General features: G+C 40.2%; 1 protein-coding gene across 1 annotated transcript in view; it reads right to left on the bottom strand.

Moving 5' to 3' along the window:
* The window catches only part of tshr (thyroid stimulating hormone receptor), a 169,491-nt gene that overhangs the window by 21,240 nt on the left and 129,615 nt on the right, over positions 1 to 18,636 (bottom strand). The window contains 3 exon segments of the mRNA XM_077018157.1: positions 6,205 to 6,273; positions 7,370 to 7,447; positions 13,344 to 13,418. Coding sequence (XP_076874272.1) covers positions 6,205 to 6,273; positions 7,370 to 7,447; positions 13,344 to 13,418 — 222 coding nt within the window.

Below are 18,636 nucleotides of genomic sequence, written 5' to 3'. Positions count from 1 at the left end.
GCAGTATTATATCTAAATATCTAGTTAGGACAAAACTAGAGTGCTCAATGAACTAAGTTATTTTTTATTTTAACTTTATTTTACCAGGAGTTATAATCTTTGTAACTTCCGAATATCATCTGTAGCGTCTTTATGCGTGTGCAAACGATCAAGCCCATTCTAACCAGGGCCGGGTTGACGGTAAAATCTAAAGTGTTTCCAAATGGTTGCTTTCAAAGACCGCGAAGCCGTTTGGACTTCATACTTTAGCGGTGCAACAACAAATACCGTACACTACTACACAACCCGCTATAGCTTTACTAGCATGCCACATAGTCAAACCTGTTGCCTTGTTTTGCCTAGCACTACGGTGGCTGAGAAGGCACACACGCACCCAAAAAAAATCGATCTTTTTGAAAATGAGAATTGATTCTGAATCGTTCAATGTTAGAAACTTGATTCAAGCTCGAATCGATTTTTTCCTGCACCCCTAGTTGGAAGGTGAGGGATTAAGTGGAAGCCTGTGAGCCTGTGTCTCCCTCTATCAGGATTGTGATGCCTCCGCAGAATGTTGGTGATTGGTGGTCCCGCTGTTCGTTTACAGAGGGCTGGCTTAACTGTATGATAATTTCCGCCTGCTGTGGCGACGCTAGCTAGCATTAGCGTACCACCGGTAACTAGTTTCGATTCATTCCTTTGATGTCCTTGTGCGCGTTGTTTACATATTCCGCTTCCGAGGAACACGGAGCTGTGAACCTTATTTTGTTGGAACCTTATTTTGCTTAGGAAGTTATCTAGTACATATGTTATTGTTTATTTTGTGTTGTATTTCTAAAGCTGTACTTTTTTATTTATTGCAGTTAATTAGGAAAAAATATTTACATACAGTGGCTATGGAAAGTATTCAGACCCCTTTAAATTGTTTACTTTTTATTTCATTGCAGCCATTTGCTAAAATCAAAAAAATTGTTTACATTTTATTTCTCATTAATGTACACAAGAAACTAGAGTGCTCTGGGATATATAAAATAAGATAGGGTAAGCTTATCAAACTGTTTTGACAATTTTATTGCCCCCAATAAAAATGTATTGCCCCAGGTACATCCCTTCAGTGTCTTTGGTCACAAGCCCTAACCTTAAGTTTACCTACTCAGCTCCTGGTTATAACGTCCTATTTCACTGTTAGACTGGGGGTGATATCTTCTCCACATGGCTGCCCGCCTACTCGAGGAACACTGAGATAAGGAGAGACAAGCATTTCCAGAGATCCATCCTGGGCCGGCCACCTCCTGCATAACCGGATATGCCTACACCAAGATGGACATTGAATATCTCATGGATATTCTCGTGGATATGGGATAATGCGTCCGCCTTGGTGTTTCTGGACCCAAGTCTGTAACACAGAGAAATATGCAAGCGGGAGAAGAATAGAGCCCACCTGGCTTGACGTGGGTTTAGTCGTCTGGAAGACTTAAAATATTCAAGGTTCTTGTGATCAGTGTACACTATGAAAGGTTGTTCCGAATCCACCAACCAATGATGCTTTTGCTCTGGTGCGAGTTTCATGGCGAGGAGTTCTCGCTCTCCCACATTGCTGGCTGGCTGGCCTGGAGAAGTAGGCGCAGGGAAACAACTTTGGTGGGTCCCCCTGTCTTTGTGACAGCACAGCGCCCACGCCCACTTCTGATGCGTCAACCTCCACAATGAAGGGGAGGTTAGGATCTGGAAGATGTGGTATGGGAGCTCTGGTGAATCCAGTTTTTAGAGGCTCGGTCTTCCTTGGTGGTCCATACGAAGCGCCCCCACCCTTCTCACACTTCTCAGCCTTTACGTACAGATTGTTTTCTCGTAAGCACTGTAAAACAGCAGAGACATGTTGGACATGATCTGTAACTGAAGAAGAGTAAATCAAGATATCATCAATGTAAACAAAAACGAACTGATTGATCATATCACGGAAGATCTCATAAATGCCTGAAACACAGAGGGACTACTTGACAACCCGTATGGCATTACCAAGTACTCATAATGACCTCTGGCTGTGACGAGTGCAGTCTTCCACTCATCACCTTCACGTATGCGTATTAGGTTATAAGCACTTCACAGGTCTAACTTAGTGAATATGTTCGCCCCCATTAGGTGCTCCTGTGAAGCAGAAATGAAGGGAAGAGGCTAAGCATACTTGGAGGTCACAGCATTCAGGGCACGGTAATCAATGCAGCGACGCAGTCCTCCTCCTTTCTTTTCCACGAAGAAGAAGCCTGCCACCACTGGTGAAATCGACAGATGGAATAAACCCCTTTTGAAGGGCTTTGCTTATGTAGGACTCCATGGCTGTGTCCTCAGGGCAAGAGAGAGGGTAAGGCTTGGATCTCTTAGGCAGGGTAGTTCCGGGCAGGAGATCACAGTCACAAGACCTGTGGGGAGGCAGCTGACTAGCACTGCTCTTATTAAAGACATCAGCATATTCCTGATATTGTTCAGGAACAGCATCGAAGAGGGGCGTGTCAGGACTCTCAATCGCAGTGGAGCGGAGGGGTAAGTGCATACATTGCTGTAAACAACGTGGTTGCCACCTTATGTGTTCTCTTGTTTTCCAAGATATCACCAGATCTTGTTCTGTCAACCAGGGAAAGCTGAGTATAATAGGATCTCGGGGTGAAGAGACTAGATAAAATTGTCTTATCTCTGAGTGAAACAGTCTCACTTGGAGAACTAGGGGTTTGGTATGTAGTGTTACTATTCCATCTCCGATGGGCTGACCATTCAAGGAATTTATTTTTTGCGGGGTGTCCACAGGTACAGCGGAAATGTGTAGTGTATTAGCTAGCTCTACGTCTAAGAAGTCACCCGCTGCTCCAGAGTCTATTAATGCGGACAGCTCAGTAGTAATACCACCCCAAGTGATCTGTATAGGTAGGTTAAGTTGGGTCCTGCCCCCAATAGAAAATAAAGATGTGCTGACTTTTTCTTGTGAGCTTGTGTTGCCTCCGGATGAGCTGGACATCTGTCACGGAAGATGTCCAGATGCATAGACATTTGCGGATGCGATAGGATCTTTTCTGTGGTGTGAGCGGAGATCTGCCCAGCTGCATGGGTTTGGGGATATTGTGGGGAACTTCACCCAGAGGACGAGGAAGCTGAACACGGGAGGTTGATGTGTGAGGTCTTCCTGGAACAGGACGGTTAGTGCGTAACACTTTGTCGACGTTCACCGCTGCTTGAATGAAACCCATGAGTGACAGGCTCTCACTCCTACAGGCCAGTTCCACTTGAAGATCGCCTCTCATGAAGACTCATGGCTGAACTAGCTCAAAATGGTGCTTCTACTCAATACTGAGCAAAGATCTGAATACTTTTGACCATGTGATATTTCAGTTTTTCTTTTTCAATAAATTTGCAATTTTTTCCGTCAAGATGTGGTGCTGAGTGTACAATAATGAGAAATAAAATGAACCTTTTTTATTTTAGCAAATAGCTGCAATGAAACAAAGGGGTCTGACCTATTCCCAGCTATTGCAGGGTCCTTACTTAATATGATTAACAGTTCCCTTAACCTAGGATATGTGCCCAAACAATTAAAATGCGCCGTAATTAGACCCGTGATTAAAAAACAGAATCTCAATCCGCAGATTCTAGCCAACTATAGACCAATTTCTATTCTCCCATTTATCTCTAAAATTCTAGAAAACGCAGTTTACAATCAGTTAAACCATTATCTCCAATCAAATAGTATACATGAAAAGTTCCAATCAGGATTTAGACCGAACCACAGCACTGAAACAGCTTTACTCAGGGTAGTGAATGATTTACTAATATCATCAGAAAATGGGCTCATCTTGTTCCTTATACTGTTAGATCTTAGCGCAACTTTTGATACTGTAGACCACAACATTTTGCTGAATCGACTAGAAAACACGGTGGGTATTAAAGGAGTTGCACTCTCCTGGTTTAGATCATATCTGACCGACCGCTTCCAATGTGTAAGTATTAATAATAAAACATCTAAATCTGTTCAGGTTAAATATGGTGTCCCACAAGGGACAGTCCTAGGACCACTTCTATTTACACTTTACATGTTACCCTTAGGCGAGATTATGCATAAGCACGACATCAGTTTCCACTCCTAAGCGGACGACACCCAACTATACTTATCGGCTAAACCCGATGATTTAGGTGTAAACAGTAAAATCGAGAAGTGTGTAGAAGAGATAAAACATTGGATGGCGTGTAACTTTCTAGCACTAAATCCAGATAAAACAGAGCTAATAATAGTTGGGTCTAGGGCAGCGAGAGACAAGATACGTAATGTAGCATTTAATCTACATTCTTTTACTACAACCCCCAGCGCAGAGGTAAAGAACTTAGGTGTCACAATAGACCCAGATCTCTCGTTCAATTCACACATTAATAATATAACTAGGGTAGTGTTCTTTCACTTACGCAACATTGCTAAAATTAGAAATATATTAAATACTAGTGATGCGGAAAAGCTAATCCATGCATTCATATCCTCTCGCCTAGATTATTGCAATAGTCTTCTAGCTGGATGTTCTGGTAAATCGATAAACTCCAGCTGGTTCAGAACGCAGCAGCGCGAGTTTTAACGAAAACTAAAAAAATTTTATCACATTAGTCCTGTACTATCGTCATTACATTGGCTGCCAGTTAGATTTCGTATTGACTATAAAATACTTTTATTAACATATAAAACACTGCATGGCTTAGCTCCAGAGTATCTTAGTGAACTACTGTGATCATTACAATCCAGCACGTTCACTTCGTTCTCAGGACGCAGGGTTATTAACTGTTCCTAGTATCAAAAAGATCACAGCAGGTGGAAGACCCTTTTCTTTTAAAACTCCACAACCGTGGAATAATCTTCCTGCCTTTATTCCGGACTCAGACACAGTCTCAATGTTTAAAACTCAACTAAAGACTTATCTGTTTAGTTTGGCCTTTGAATAATCTGTTACATATTTACCACATCACATATCTTTCTTCTCCGAGGTTCACCTGGGGAGTAACACTGCAGTCGGAGCCTACAATACCAGTATCATCGCTCCGACACGGAATGAAAACCTGGCGTTCATCATAAGACATTTACATTGACAATATCAACACCAAGAACTTTCATTCTAGTTACCTTATACTTAGCCTGATTGTGTGATTTATTTGTAACTTGTGTTATTAGTCTGTATAATTTGTTTTTGTGTAATTTGTGTGTTAACGGGCTGCCCAATGGAGGACGGGTTCCCTTTTGAGTCTTGGTCCTCCCAAGGTTTCTTCCTATTCCCCACCATCTAGGGAGTTTTTCCTTGCCACTGTTGCCTTTGGCTTGCTCATTAAGGATTTGGACCCATAGTATTGTTAACCTTGTAAATCCTGTAAAGCGCTTTGTGACAACATATGTTGTGAAAAGCGCTATACAAATATATTTGATTTGATTGGAATAATTTCCATACTTACTGTACATTCCTACATACCATACACAGCTTAATACATATTGGACTCTACACACACCACTCAAATCTTGGACCCAGGCAGGGCATTGATCTTATGCTTCTTCACTCAAGGGTATTACCCATTATCTTAGTCAGAACAGGGCACACCTTTTCAGACCTTTTCAAACTCACATTTCCTCCAAATCTAGTTGTAATTTGACATTCTGAACACTCCGCCATTCATTTCTCTGGGGCTTTAAATTTTTTAAACTTAAATTTATTAAATACAAACCCAATTAACTCAAAAAATACATGGCACAAGTCCTTTAAAACACAGTTTGAATGAAGTCCAAATGGAGTATGTTAGGCAGTCCAGGCTGTATTAAATGCACAAATGTGTGGAACAAGAAGCGGAAGATTTATAAGAAGAAATATGAGGGATAACAATAGACGCATTTTCAAAACCTCTGATATGAAGAAGTATGAGTCAAAGTCAAATTTATTTATACAACACATGTAACAAAGCAGCTTTACAATCGTATGGGTCCAGATTCTTAATGAGCAAGCCAGAGGCGACAGTGGAGGAATAAGGAATAAAAATATAGTGCTTTTCATGGACTTTTCATATATTAGTTCCTCCTACTAAGTACTTTGCTTGCGCAGCTGATGCAAAAACAAACAAAACACCCAGAATAACAACACAAATATTTATTTAAAAAATATTTTAAAATATTTTAAAGCAGTTTCATATTTGTTCTCAAGATAGGAAAAGGAGTCTTACACAGCATCTAGTTTTGTTCCATTGAAGGCATGGTGCTGAATATTGGTAAATCCATTACTGTACAACATCCTGTTTGATAGAGAGCAAAATGGGACAAAGTCAGAGACAGTTTAGTGTCAAAGAATTAATTCATTTTTACTCAAAAGTGGTAAAACATTGCATGCAAATTGTTTTATTTGTATGCACTTGCACTTAATGTTTAGTTTAAAAAAATGAAATGCAGGTGTCATGATGAGCCGCTCCAAGCCTAGCAGGGGCAGGCCCACTCACACACATTCCTCTTCTCAACCTTTCCCATGGTCATCATAACCACATTACTGATTATTCCCTTCAGCTGATTTAAGTTTACCAACAGCCAAAATTACTTCCGGCTTTCACGAAAGGTGGTCACACTCTCTCTCACTCCTGCACTCCCTGGTTTAGCTTAGCTCTTCTCTGTCTCGTCTCAGTACCCTGATGCTGCTCATCGAATTTTAAATAAGTATTGAATTGATTAAGTGGTTTCTCAACACAATTGGTACTATTTTTTCCACAAGGAGTCATGCTGTGGGAGAACCCACATGTCAGGACGGAACACTCTCAGCTGGATATGTGCTTGACTCGTGAGTGACGTGACGTGGATTGTGTCTCACGCCTCTCTCTCTCTGGAAGACATGGAGGATCTATTTGGAATTTTGATCACTGGGTTTCCACTGATTGGATTAGGCATTGCCCTGCTGTACCGGAAAATTACTAGAGTGGGGTCAGATATCAAACACCCGCCCAACATGATTGATGTGATGGGCAGAGCTGCTGGATTGCAAACTTTGACAATTACTCATAACATGGCATTGATCATGGAGAGGCTCACAGCTCTACAGGCAAAGTTGCATCAGTTGGGAGACTGCTGACTTCAGAGTAGTTTTCTCATGCTCAGACTGGACAAGATCTACTTTCTCGCTCATCTACATTCAGCTCCCAAATAAACCTCTCCTTGAAGATCGTCGTCTTGGTTACTTCCTCCTCCCCCCACACAGAGACTCTCAGAGGAGCTCGTGCCCTGCTACTGCTACATTGTGGTTATTACAAAGGAAGTTATGACATATAAATGAATGCTATTATGAAGAAAAAAATGATTTTGCTGTTAGTATGGAAAAAAAGACAAATGGTCACTGAGTCTACTTACACTGTGAGAACTTCACTGGTAATACCTTGGAATGCATTGGCAGGAATTTCAGTGATGTAAAGATTGTCTGCAATTTCTCTTAGCATAACAATAAAAAACAGAAACAGTTACAAAAATATCAAACTCAATTGGCATTTATAATTTTTAATATATCATAATTAAATTGTTTTATTTTTTTTATCATTTTTTTTTTTTGGATGGGGCATAACCATATATAGCTAGGTGTGTAAACATTACCAAACATGCATTTTGTGTTAAAGGTGCTATAGAATGGAAACTGCATTTACCTTGGCATAGTTTACGATCAAGCACCAATAAAAGGGCTTGATCTGACCCTCTGATCCAGTCAGTATATGAGTAGTATGTAGTAGTGTGTAGTAGTATATAGTAGGCTATTTCGAACAAAGCTGCATCTTCTTCCTTTTTTCTCAACCATACCGAATTTGTACCGAACTGCGGGGTCCATACCATGGTGAGAACCGAACCATTTATTTTGTGTACAGTTTCACCCCTAACTGATACAAATAGATGCAAGAACTTTTGGCAGAAATGGAGCTAATGATATATGCTTTTGCCAGTCTGATAGTACTAAGAATAACATAAATTAGTTAAAGTCTGATGTGGAAGTATGCTCTGGTCACTTTTGGTAAATTTAATTATAGATTATTAATCATAGATTTAAATGTATGGTGTCTAACATGACACTTGGATCGAGCCAAATGAGTACAGAGCTCTAAATGTACCCAGTCATCCTGACAGCTATGTACAGCTATGTACACCTCCCTTGTCTAATTGGCCATGGAGGCAGCATTGCAGATACATTTACATTTACAGCATTTACATTTAGTTGTAACAAGGGTGTGAGTATGGTTGCCAAGACCAAGATGTTGCCTATGTTACTACTTACATTGAAGGACAAGGTCTTCTGAACTACAGAAAGGCACCTAACACCCCAATAGAGACTAATAAAATCATCACCTAATACCCCAACAGAGACTAATAAAATCATCACCTAATACCCCAATAGAGACTAATAAAATCATCACCTAATACCCCAATAGAGACTAATAAAATCATCACCTAATACCCCAATAGAGACTAATAAAATCATCACCTAATACCCCAATAAAGACTAATAAAGTCATCTTAGATTTCTATTTAGTACAATTGCACAACTAACTAGGAATAAATCTGACACCAAAGCTCAGATTACAATGACATATAATTGTAATGAATTAATATATTTTTGAATGATAAAAGTCAAGTCAAATGTATTTATACAGCGCTTTTTACAACACATGTTGTCACAAAGCAGCTTTACAAACGTACGGGTCCAGATCCCTAATGAACAAGCCAGAGGCGACAATGGCAAGAAAAAACTCCCTATGATGGTGGGGATTAGGAAGAAACCTCGGGAGGACCAAGACACAAAACTAAGTACACATTAGGGCTGCCACGATTAGTCGACTAGTCACGATTATGTCGACTATTAAAATAGTCGACGACTAATTTAATAGTCGATGCGTCGTGGTTTTTTTTTTTTTCTCCAAACTGCTGCGGCAGTTTCCACTGCTGCGTCTGCCTTTCTGTCCCTAATGCACATGCGCAGTAGTGGAAACCGGGGTAGACAGTGGACGACATCCCAGGACGTTATACAGACTGATATCATGGCCACCCGGCTACAGAACTCAAAAGTGTGGGATCATTTTCCGTAGCCGGGTTCCGAAACGTGTGCAATATCTGCAAGGCAGAACTTTCCTTCCACAGCAGCACAACCGCGATGCACAAGCACCTGAAGCATGGTGACAATGATGAAGAGGGACCATAATCTCTGTAATCTAAATCGCTAGTTAGCTGCTAAAGTTAGCGTAAACAGAGCGTTAACTTAGTACCTACTTATCGTGGTAGCTGTAAAAGTTAACATTAGTGATGGCGATTTGTTTCATTAGCCTTAGCACGCATTTGTGTTTTCTGTAATGTCAGTGAGACCAAAACTTTATTTTTGTGAATAATTCCTTAGTTTCAGGTACCTACCTAATTTAATTTACATGTAGCTACGTTTGATGCCAGAGACAAATGAAAGAAAGAAAAACCTAAAAAAAAATAATTTCTTTATTAATGTATTTATTTTTGCGTTGTTTAAGCCAGTGCCTTATACTTATTTTTATAATTGTTTGTTGCAACAAGCTGCCTATTTCATTAAATGTTTAATGAACTATGATTTTAATTGTTTTTATTTTTAGCTGAAATCTAATGATGATTATATAATAGCAGTTGCATTCCAGTGTGATAAGCTGTATATTTTATATTCAATTAACGCACGATCCGGTTAGTCGACTAATCATAAAAATTAATCGGTGATTAGTGGACTATAAAAATAATCATTTGTGGCAGCTCTAGTACACATACAGTAATTCAAAAAGGCTACATACTGTAGCATCGGTCCTATGAGAGACAACTCTAGCTACCCATGAGACCCCATAGCTCCCCATAGCTATGGTTATGTTGTGTGATTACTGATTATGTTGTGATTGTGAGTGTTGTTAGTTTAAGTTGCCCCGTGTCGTTTTATGCAGTTGTACAGACATGATTATTCCTTACGGTGTGTGTGTTGTCATCTCATTCATGTCATTCCGTCATGTTTTGGGTGTTGTTTGAGTCTGTTCTGCGTGATCACGGCTCATTTACGTAATTACGCTATTGAGGCAAAGAACCGTGTTGCAGTGACAATGGATCTGTCTACTGCCTCTCCTTCCCACACCATGCCACAATACATTAAAATACTCTGGCGATGAGCTCACTCACCACATGGCTTGCCTCAACTGCAGCATTACTTTCTCCTTTTGCTCTCTGGAAATAGTTTTGCTGCAGGGAAAGATCTTTTTGAAGCTCGTGTCTCCCTCTCCTCTCCTTCATACCTAGCACTATGAGCACACTGCTCTGCGTGTTTGGTTGTATGATGCCTAAGGTTGTACTCTTTAAGCACGGCAACTTTCTCATTGCATATCAGACAAGTGGCGGTTGCATTGAACTCCACAAATAAATAATCGATCGTCCACCCTCTCTGTCTGTACTCCAGGTCAACTTTTCTTTTACAGCATCAACATCTCAGATTACCAGAAGACTGAGACTTTGAATCCTCTCCCCTTCAGTTTCTTCTGGTTCTGCTGTCTGCTGTTCTGTGTCCCCCACAATCTGTGGAGGCAGATGTATATGCGGTAGAGGCCTGAGGTGTGCCGTGTTTCTCCTCATGTCTTCTGAATTTGTGTCCACCACATAGGAGTGAGGAGTGGCTGCATCTCTCAGTACAGTAGCAGTCTCCTGTATGTTGGTAATCCAAACTCGCTGACCAAACTGGTCTGACCAAAGCACTATGTCTATGGTCATAGGTAACTGTGTCTGTGGTCATAGGTAACTGTTTGCAGATGTTTTCAATGTTTGTCCTTGTCTGCAAATGCCTTCCTGTTTGGCCACTGTGGTCTGAGTTGACCTGGTGAGGTAAGGTAAGGTAGCTTCCTGCCTATTAGCAGATTGGCGGGCTTTGTTATAACTTTTGTCCTTGATGCAACATATGTTGTGAAAAGCGCTATACAAATATATTTGATTTTATTTTGATGCAAAAATATATGATCACAAATAATTCTTGCAACAGGACAACAGTCAGTGAGCACACAAAAAATCCCTATAGCACATATAAACACTGACAACACAGACAGTCAAGCAGTGAGAGGTGTGATTAATCTAGACGGGGGAGGGGGGAGCCAGAGGCCTGGAACGCAGTTTTTGTGTGAAAGTTCGCAGTGGATGGCGAGACCCATCTCTGACAGTCTCTGTGTGGGGGAAGGAGCAGGTAACCAAAACAACGAGCTTCAGGGAGAATTTTGTTTGGGCACCAACGTAGATAAGTGAGAACGAAGAATTTAGCAAGGAACCTGTCCTTGAGAATGAGCAACTCCTCTTAAGTAAGCAGTCTCCCAACTGATCCAACTTCAAACGTAAAGCAGTGAGTTCCTCCATGATCGAATCCAAGCTTTTACTAACAGTTACAGTCTGCATTCCGACAGCGCTACCTATCGCATCAATCATGCTGGGCAATTTCCGCGGGTGTTCAATTATTGAACCCACTTTTTTAATTTCCTGATACATCAGGGCAATGCCTAATCCAATCAGCAGAAACCCATTGATCAAAGTTCCAAATTAATACATGTCCACAAAATCTTCCAGGGAGACAGACACAGACCACATGGGTTCTCCTGCACCATGACTTCTCATAGAAAGAATTGTGTCATTTGCATTGAGAGACTACCTAATCCCATTTTCTTTGTTCAAATTCGAGAGCAGCATCAGGGTACTGAGACGAGACAGAGAAGCTAAGCAAAACCAGGGAGTGCAGGAGCAAGAGATAACAGATCAAGGCTATGTATCTCCTTAATATTCTTAATAATCTCCATAATATTTCTTATTATGAACCTCCACGTCCACTAAGATCACAGGGTGCTGGCCTCTTATTAGTTCCAACCATAAGGTAACAGCAGGGGGAAGAGCCTTTTCTTATAAGGCCCCCCAACTATGGAATAACCTTCCAGAATATGTCCGGGACTCTGACAGTCTCAATCTTTAAGTCTAGGTTGAAAATCCACTTATTTAGTTTAGCGTTTGATAATTAATATCCCCCCTTAGATAAAGGTGTAGATCCAGGGGTTCATAGGCGAAGGGTTTTATGGTAGACTGGGGTGCTGGTGCTGTCATCTTGTCATTGCTCGTGGTCACTCAAGTTTGTTGACAGTGGAGTGGAAGGATGCCAATGCCTCAGAATGCCCCCAAGTCTGTGTTACCTTCTGGTTCTGCCTTTTCAGCTAGGCTGTAATAGTTTAACTTAATGCCGGAGTTGCTGCTACAGTTGCTGCTGTTTACAATTTCATCTGTTGCATATGACCTCATACAGAGCTAATTTTCCCTGTTTTATTTTCTCCACATGGCTGCCCGCCTACTCGAGGAACACTGAGATGAGGAGAGACGAGCCTTTCCAGAGATCCATCCTGGGCCGGCCACCTCCTGCCTAACCAGATATGAGGGAGGATCAACCTACTGCCCTGACTAACCAGATATGATGGAGGACCAACCCACTGTCCTGACTAACCAGTGTGTATGAAGGATAAACCCACTACCCTGGGCCCTCTCACTGCCCTGACTTCTCCTCTGCTATGACTAACATTACCAACCATCAAGATGTTTAGGACTGAACAGAAATGACATTAAGATCTCATGTAAATAAATACACACCAATATGGACTTTATTTATCCCTCACATCTTTTATTTGTTTTTCTCTCTTTAAATTGTTGTCATGGTGACCGGCGTCAGCCAGAGGAGGATGGGTCCCCCCTGGGTCCCCCTCCCTCCCCATCCCCCCTCAGTCTTGGTTCCTCTCAAGGTTTCTTCCTCATGTTCTTAGGGAGTTTTTCCTTGCCACTGTCTCCCTTGGCTTGCTCACTGGGGGCTAGGACTCGGCACTTGTAAAAGCTGCTTTGTGACAACAACTGTTGTAAAAAGCGTCATATAAATAATTTATAATTATTATACATACTAAATAAATAATTACATACTAAATAAATAATTGATTGATTGACTCATGAACATTAACCGGGTGTCTGTGTTCACACTGAGAATCTTTTTCCTTTCGTTGGTCCAACACCCAATTCAATTAGCCTGTGATGTTTAATTAGCAATGAGCCTGTGATGCTCTTTCAGGTTTGAATTAATGTAAAACTGCTTTTGATTTTGCCGTTTTGCTGTTGTCATATTTTCTGATTTGCAGTTGTATTTTTGGCTTTGCTTTGTGTATACTGACATTTTAAAATTGTTTTGCACTTCCAGGAGGCACATTTGAGTGCAAAATGTAAATGCATGTGGATAGAATTGTATCAGGATAAAATCCAAATGCAAATGCTTAGATTTTTAAGGAATTTTGCTCACAAAATAAAGGATGAATCATCAGACTGGATCCTGGTCAGGTCAGGAAAGATGGTGAGACCTGTGTTGAATAAACCTCTGGAACAATAACAAATGTTAACAAACAAATGTTAACTAAACTGTAACTGTTATTCCACTTTTTCACAAACCTGAATAAATAGTTTGTCAATTTACTATGTAGACTGTCCTAAACTTGGAAGCTGTGTGATGTCTTGTCATAGAGTGATGTAGTGATTATAACCCCCAAGAAAGCAATTCTGATCTCAGTTTCAAGCATAATTAGTAGCCTTGTTCTGGATGACTGCATATTATTCTACATTATTATCTAGTTTTCAAATCTGTGAATTACAAATCATACGTGGATGCAGCCACGAAGTCGCCAAGTTTGCTTCATGGAAAATTCATTTTTAGGAACGTAAAGTGCTACCAGAACGGAGCTCGGAGCGGTCGTTTTCTGCATGGTCCTAGTGCTAGATTCGTCGCTATTGAAATATTTCTTTTTAACCGGCTTTTGAAAAAGTGGGGTGTCCCCCCCATACGTCCATGAGGTTAAATGTACTAAATGTTGGCTTACATTTCAAATATCATGTTTTGCTGAATAAACATGTTATCAACCCCTTTTAATGTACAGTATGTAGGCTTACAAATTCATGTTTAACTGAATAAACCGTTGAACACGAGTAGCCTACATTTTATTGAGCATGTTTTTTTCCTTCAAGTATCAAAGTAGAACAGTTTCTCAAGCAGTCATTGATGCATTTTGGAAACAGGAGATGAGCCCCTGGTCTAATGCACCCTCTGTATTAACACTAGTCCTCCTACGGCCGCGAAAAATTTCACAAGGCTTCGTAAGGTCCATGTAGCCCACTCCCCTGCTGTGAAGGGATTAACACCCATTGTTTTGGTAATGATCTGGAATGCAGCGGAAGCGGCTCAACCCCCAAGCGACACAACCTCACGGTAAACTCAAAGTTACAAGCAGACTGTATATGTTACCGATCCTACAACAAACAGCAGAACATATGTAGACTCGTGTTTCAAAAGTTACAATTCAAGCGCACGTAGCAGCAGACGTAGAGACGACTGTTTCTCTAATGAGTCCTGCCAAATAATAAAAATAAGGCAGATGCTATTTGCACCCGGGTATATGCAGCAGTATGTGTTATTTGCACCCGAGTATATGCAGCAGTGTGTGCTATTTGCACCCGGGTGTACATAGCAGTGTGTGCTATTTGCACCCGGGTGTACATAGCAGTGTGTGCTATTTGCACCCGGCTATACGTAGCAGTGTGTACTATTTGCACCCAACATTTTGATTGATCAAAGATTAGTACTATTCTTTTGTGTTCCATTTTACTTACAAATTATTTTACAAGAAGTGAAGATACTTTTATTTGGGGTTATGGGGTAGACCTGTTTGAATTTTGTTTTTCACTTGTGAGTCTTTTTCTTTACCATGTTTAGAATTTAAATAGCAATTTAATTATCCTAAGTCGCTTACCGCTAATGGCAGTAATCACATGGTAAATACTACATGTAATATACACTGCCAGTGATAAATAATCTTAAAACAAAATGTAACACAAGTTAATATCTGTCTGTAGCACCCTGATATGTACACCACATTGTATGTGTCACGTTATGGTCCCCGACCCCTCCCTTTGGGCGTGTGTTTACGTCGTCTGCGTCAGTGGATCTCCGTGGGTGCGGTTGCGTCCTGTGATAATTCGTTTTACCTGTGGCTCGTCTCGTCATCACATGGGGTTTATGTAGTTTGTCTATTTAATGTGCGTTCGCGCAGTGTCTTGTGCTCGTCGTTGTTTGAGTCTACGTGTCTCTATATGAGTGTTAAACGTGCACTATCTGCGCTATATGTGTAAAGACAAATAAAGTAACGTCTGTAGCGAACAGGATTCTGTGTCTCGTCCTTCACCCAGTCGCCAGCGTTACAGTATGATGTATACAAATATTCTTCCTGCCAGTACATTATCAGCCTCTTTAATTTTATTTAATTTCACAGAATGCAGAAGACAGATTTGACTTTTTAATTCATTTTTTCTGGATGGTTTGTACATTTTTTAAAGAAATAAATTGGGGTTTTTATTATTTACATCATGTTTAAATAAATTTTAATTTTGTGCATTGGATGGTAGCCCTCTTCACTCCATAATCTCAGTGCTCTCTGGAATTCCTCACTACTGTCGAAGGAGTATCCTTCACAAATGTTCTTTAGCTTTTCTTCCTTCTTGGGAGAAAACACAAATATTAGCTTATATAAAATAGTCATTACATTATAAGTCTGGCATATTGACTCTGTCATGCAAAAACCTTAATTTAAAAGGACTGTACATCTTTTGTTATACACATTCATGTCCTTTGTGTGTACTGAAACAACACAAAAATAGAGAACAAAAAGACAAAATTATATAATTTTACACAAAACTCAAAAAATAGACTGGACAAAATTGTTTTTGTAAGATAGCAATGCGACTGTCACGTAGGGCTACGCCCCCTCTCTGTCACTTCGGGTTCCTGTCCTCTGTCTGTCTCCATGGTTTCCCCTCGTCTGACACGCCCGTGTCATCAGTGTCTTCACCTGTGTGTCTAGTTTTGTTCTGTGTGTGTCTAGTTTAATTCTGTGTATTTATAGTCCCAGTGTTTCACTTATCGGTTATTGGTTGTTTTGTTCTATTTGGTTAGTTTGTGCTCTTGTTATTCATGCTCTTTGGTCGTGTTGTGCTCTTGTTATTCATGCTCTTTGTTCAGTGTTCTACGCTTCCTGGTCTGTGAGTTCTACTCATTTCGTTGCTCAGTCGTCTGTGTTTTCTGTAGCCTGATTTTCTAGTTTGTATGCGTTTACCCCGTGTTTGGTTTAAAGTGTTCGTTCGGTGTCTTAGTTTAATTCTTAGTATCGTCATGCCTGTTTATTTGTCAAACCTGGATGGCTCGCCCGTTATGACCCCTGCCTGTTTGAACGACTTTGATCATGATCATTCCTCTTAATAAATCTCGCTCTCCTCAGCGTTTGTGTCCGCCTCCAAGCTCTGTAGCGCCAGTTAGTGTTGCCACCTGTCCCGGTTTTCACGTCGCTGTCCCGGTTTTCCTTCTTTTTAATATTCGGTCCCGGCAAAAAATAAAAATCATTTAATGTCCCGGTTTTCACTAGGTTAGTTCAAACGACCATTTAGACTGTTTCTGCACACTTGAAATCTGTCTTTTTTTTCTCGCTGTGTCCATTTTACACCCCCCACCCGGTAACACTTTACGTTCGCCACTATTATGCTCCTATTAGCTCAAAAATATATCAGTGTTCGTTGGATAATAATTCTCACACTATTTCTTAAATATATATCTTAAAATGTAAAGTTAAATTGAGTGATGGACCTTTATACATAACTATTAACCAAATTCTGCTTACCGTTTCCTACTGTCTCCGTTTCGGTTCCTTTAAATTTGCGCCTTTTCGCTCCCGCGCATTCATTGGTAGACATGCGCAGATGGGTTCGCTTTCTTTTTTTTTAATTAAGGGGTGAAAATAGCCTCGCTGTGTGGCAAATGCTACTTGTACCCGGGTGCAAATAGACACTCCGTAAAAATAAATAAATAAAATAGTTTGAATCTTGCTCTTTGTATATTTCCAATACTATACTATATAATATTTGTAGTAATCGAACACTTTATGTTTCCGTGTATTTAGCTAAAAATTATATGGCACAATTAGCTTGATGCTAATGTTATATAACCTTGTAAACCCTGTAAAGCTGCTTTGCGACAACTTGAGTTGTTAAAAGCGCTATACAAATAAACTTTGATTCATTGATTGATTGAATGTTATATGGGAAATCCCATAGACTTGCTAGCGGAAATTAGCATTATGATGCCGTTGCTAATTTGCTTTCTAAAACATCAAGTACACCTTACTTTCTCATGTAGGAGCATCAAAGCACTTGAATCTTGCTCTTTGTACATTTCTTATTCTATCTATCTATCTATCTATCTGGGCATCACCTTTGATAATGAGCTCAGCTTCAAATCACACATTATGACTACATGCAAGACAGCTTACTTTCACCTTCGAAACATTGCTAAGGTCCGAGATATGCTCTCTCCTGCTGACAGTGAAAAACTTGGCCATGCATTTATCACATCAAGGCTAGATTATTGTAACGCTGTTCTATTCTATCTGCTCTTCCAAAGAGCTCCATTTCACAACCACAGGGAGTTCAGAACGCGGCTGCAAGGTTTCTGACCCGCAGGAGAAAGAAAGATCATATTACACCTGCACTCCACTCACTGCACTGGTTACCTGTCAGCTTTAGAATAGATTTTAAGGTTCTAGTCATGGTTTTTAAATGTCTTCATGGTCTTGCCCCTCTTTACCTCAGTGAAATGATGGTTAGATATGTTCCAGTCAGGTCTCTCAGGTCTTCAAACAGTAATCTACTGGTGATTCCTAAAAGTCGATTAAAGATTGGCGAGGGTGCTTTTAGCCACTATGGCCCAAAGCTCTGGAATTCTCTTCCTGAAGAGCTCAGAGGCATTTCATCCCTGCATAGTTTTAAGAACAGTCTCAAAACATTCCTGTTTAGATCTGCTTTTACACTGAAAAAAATGAACTTGGGCCTTAGTAAATTGAACATTATGAAATTGTGTATGATTTCTAAATTTAAATGTGTTTTTGTTTCAACTTAATAATAATAAGCAATGTCAAAAAACATTATAGTAAGCGTATAAAACATGCTTAAAGTGAATTAGAAATAATTATGTTGGGTCTTGGTAACCAAACTGCGCATGCGCCCAGGAAAACATATTTTCCCGGGTTGATGGTCGCCATTTTCTACATCTACCTCAGAGAAGCTTTTTGCTTTTTTGCAAAGAAGACTTTGTCATCTTATTTGTTGTTTCTTGTTATGGGCACGCATATAACATATTCATGACATTAATGTAGATAAATGGAATTTGATTCCAAAAACTTAAGGTGAAAGGAGGACTTGGCTTGGCTCAGTGTCCGCTAGCTTCAGTCAAATAATCATAAAACTTAATGAAGGTGATTGAAATGTTTTAATTATAAATGTTCGTTTTTTAATTTAATTATGTATTCTTAATTTTAGTGGAAGTAAATGTCACTTGATGTGCTGTCTAAGTATGCGCATGAACACAGCCGTTAACGTTAGCGAGCTACGTTAGCTAGCTACGTTAGCTAGCTAGCTTTTTCCCGAAGTAACGGCGCCATTTTCTGCAGTGCGCTGCAGTCCGTTTTGCTGCTGTCATCGTACAGTTACAGTAAAAGAATGTG

Source organism: Brachyhypopomus gauderio, chromosome 9 (genome assembly GCF_052324685.1).
Source record: "Brachyhypopomus gauderio isolate BG-103 chromosome 9, BGAUD_0.2, whole genome shotgun sequence".
Lineage (NCBI taxonomy): Eukaryota > Metazoa > Chordata > Actinopteri > Gymnotiformes > Hypopomidae > Brachyhypopomus > Brachyhypopomus gauderio.
The sequence above is the reverse complement of the archived record's forward strand: the minus strand, read 5'-3'. Positions and strand labels throughout refer to the sequence as shown.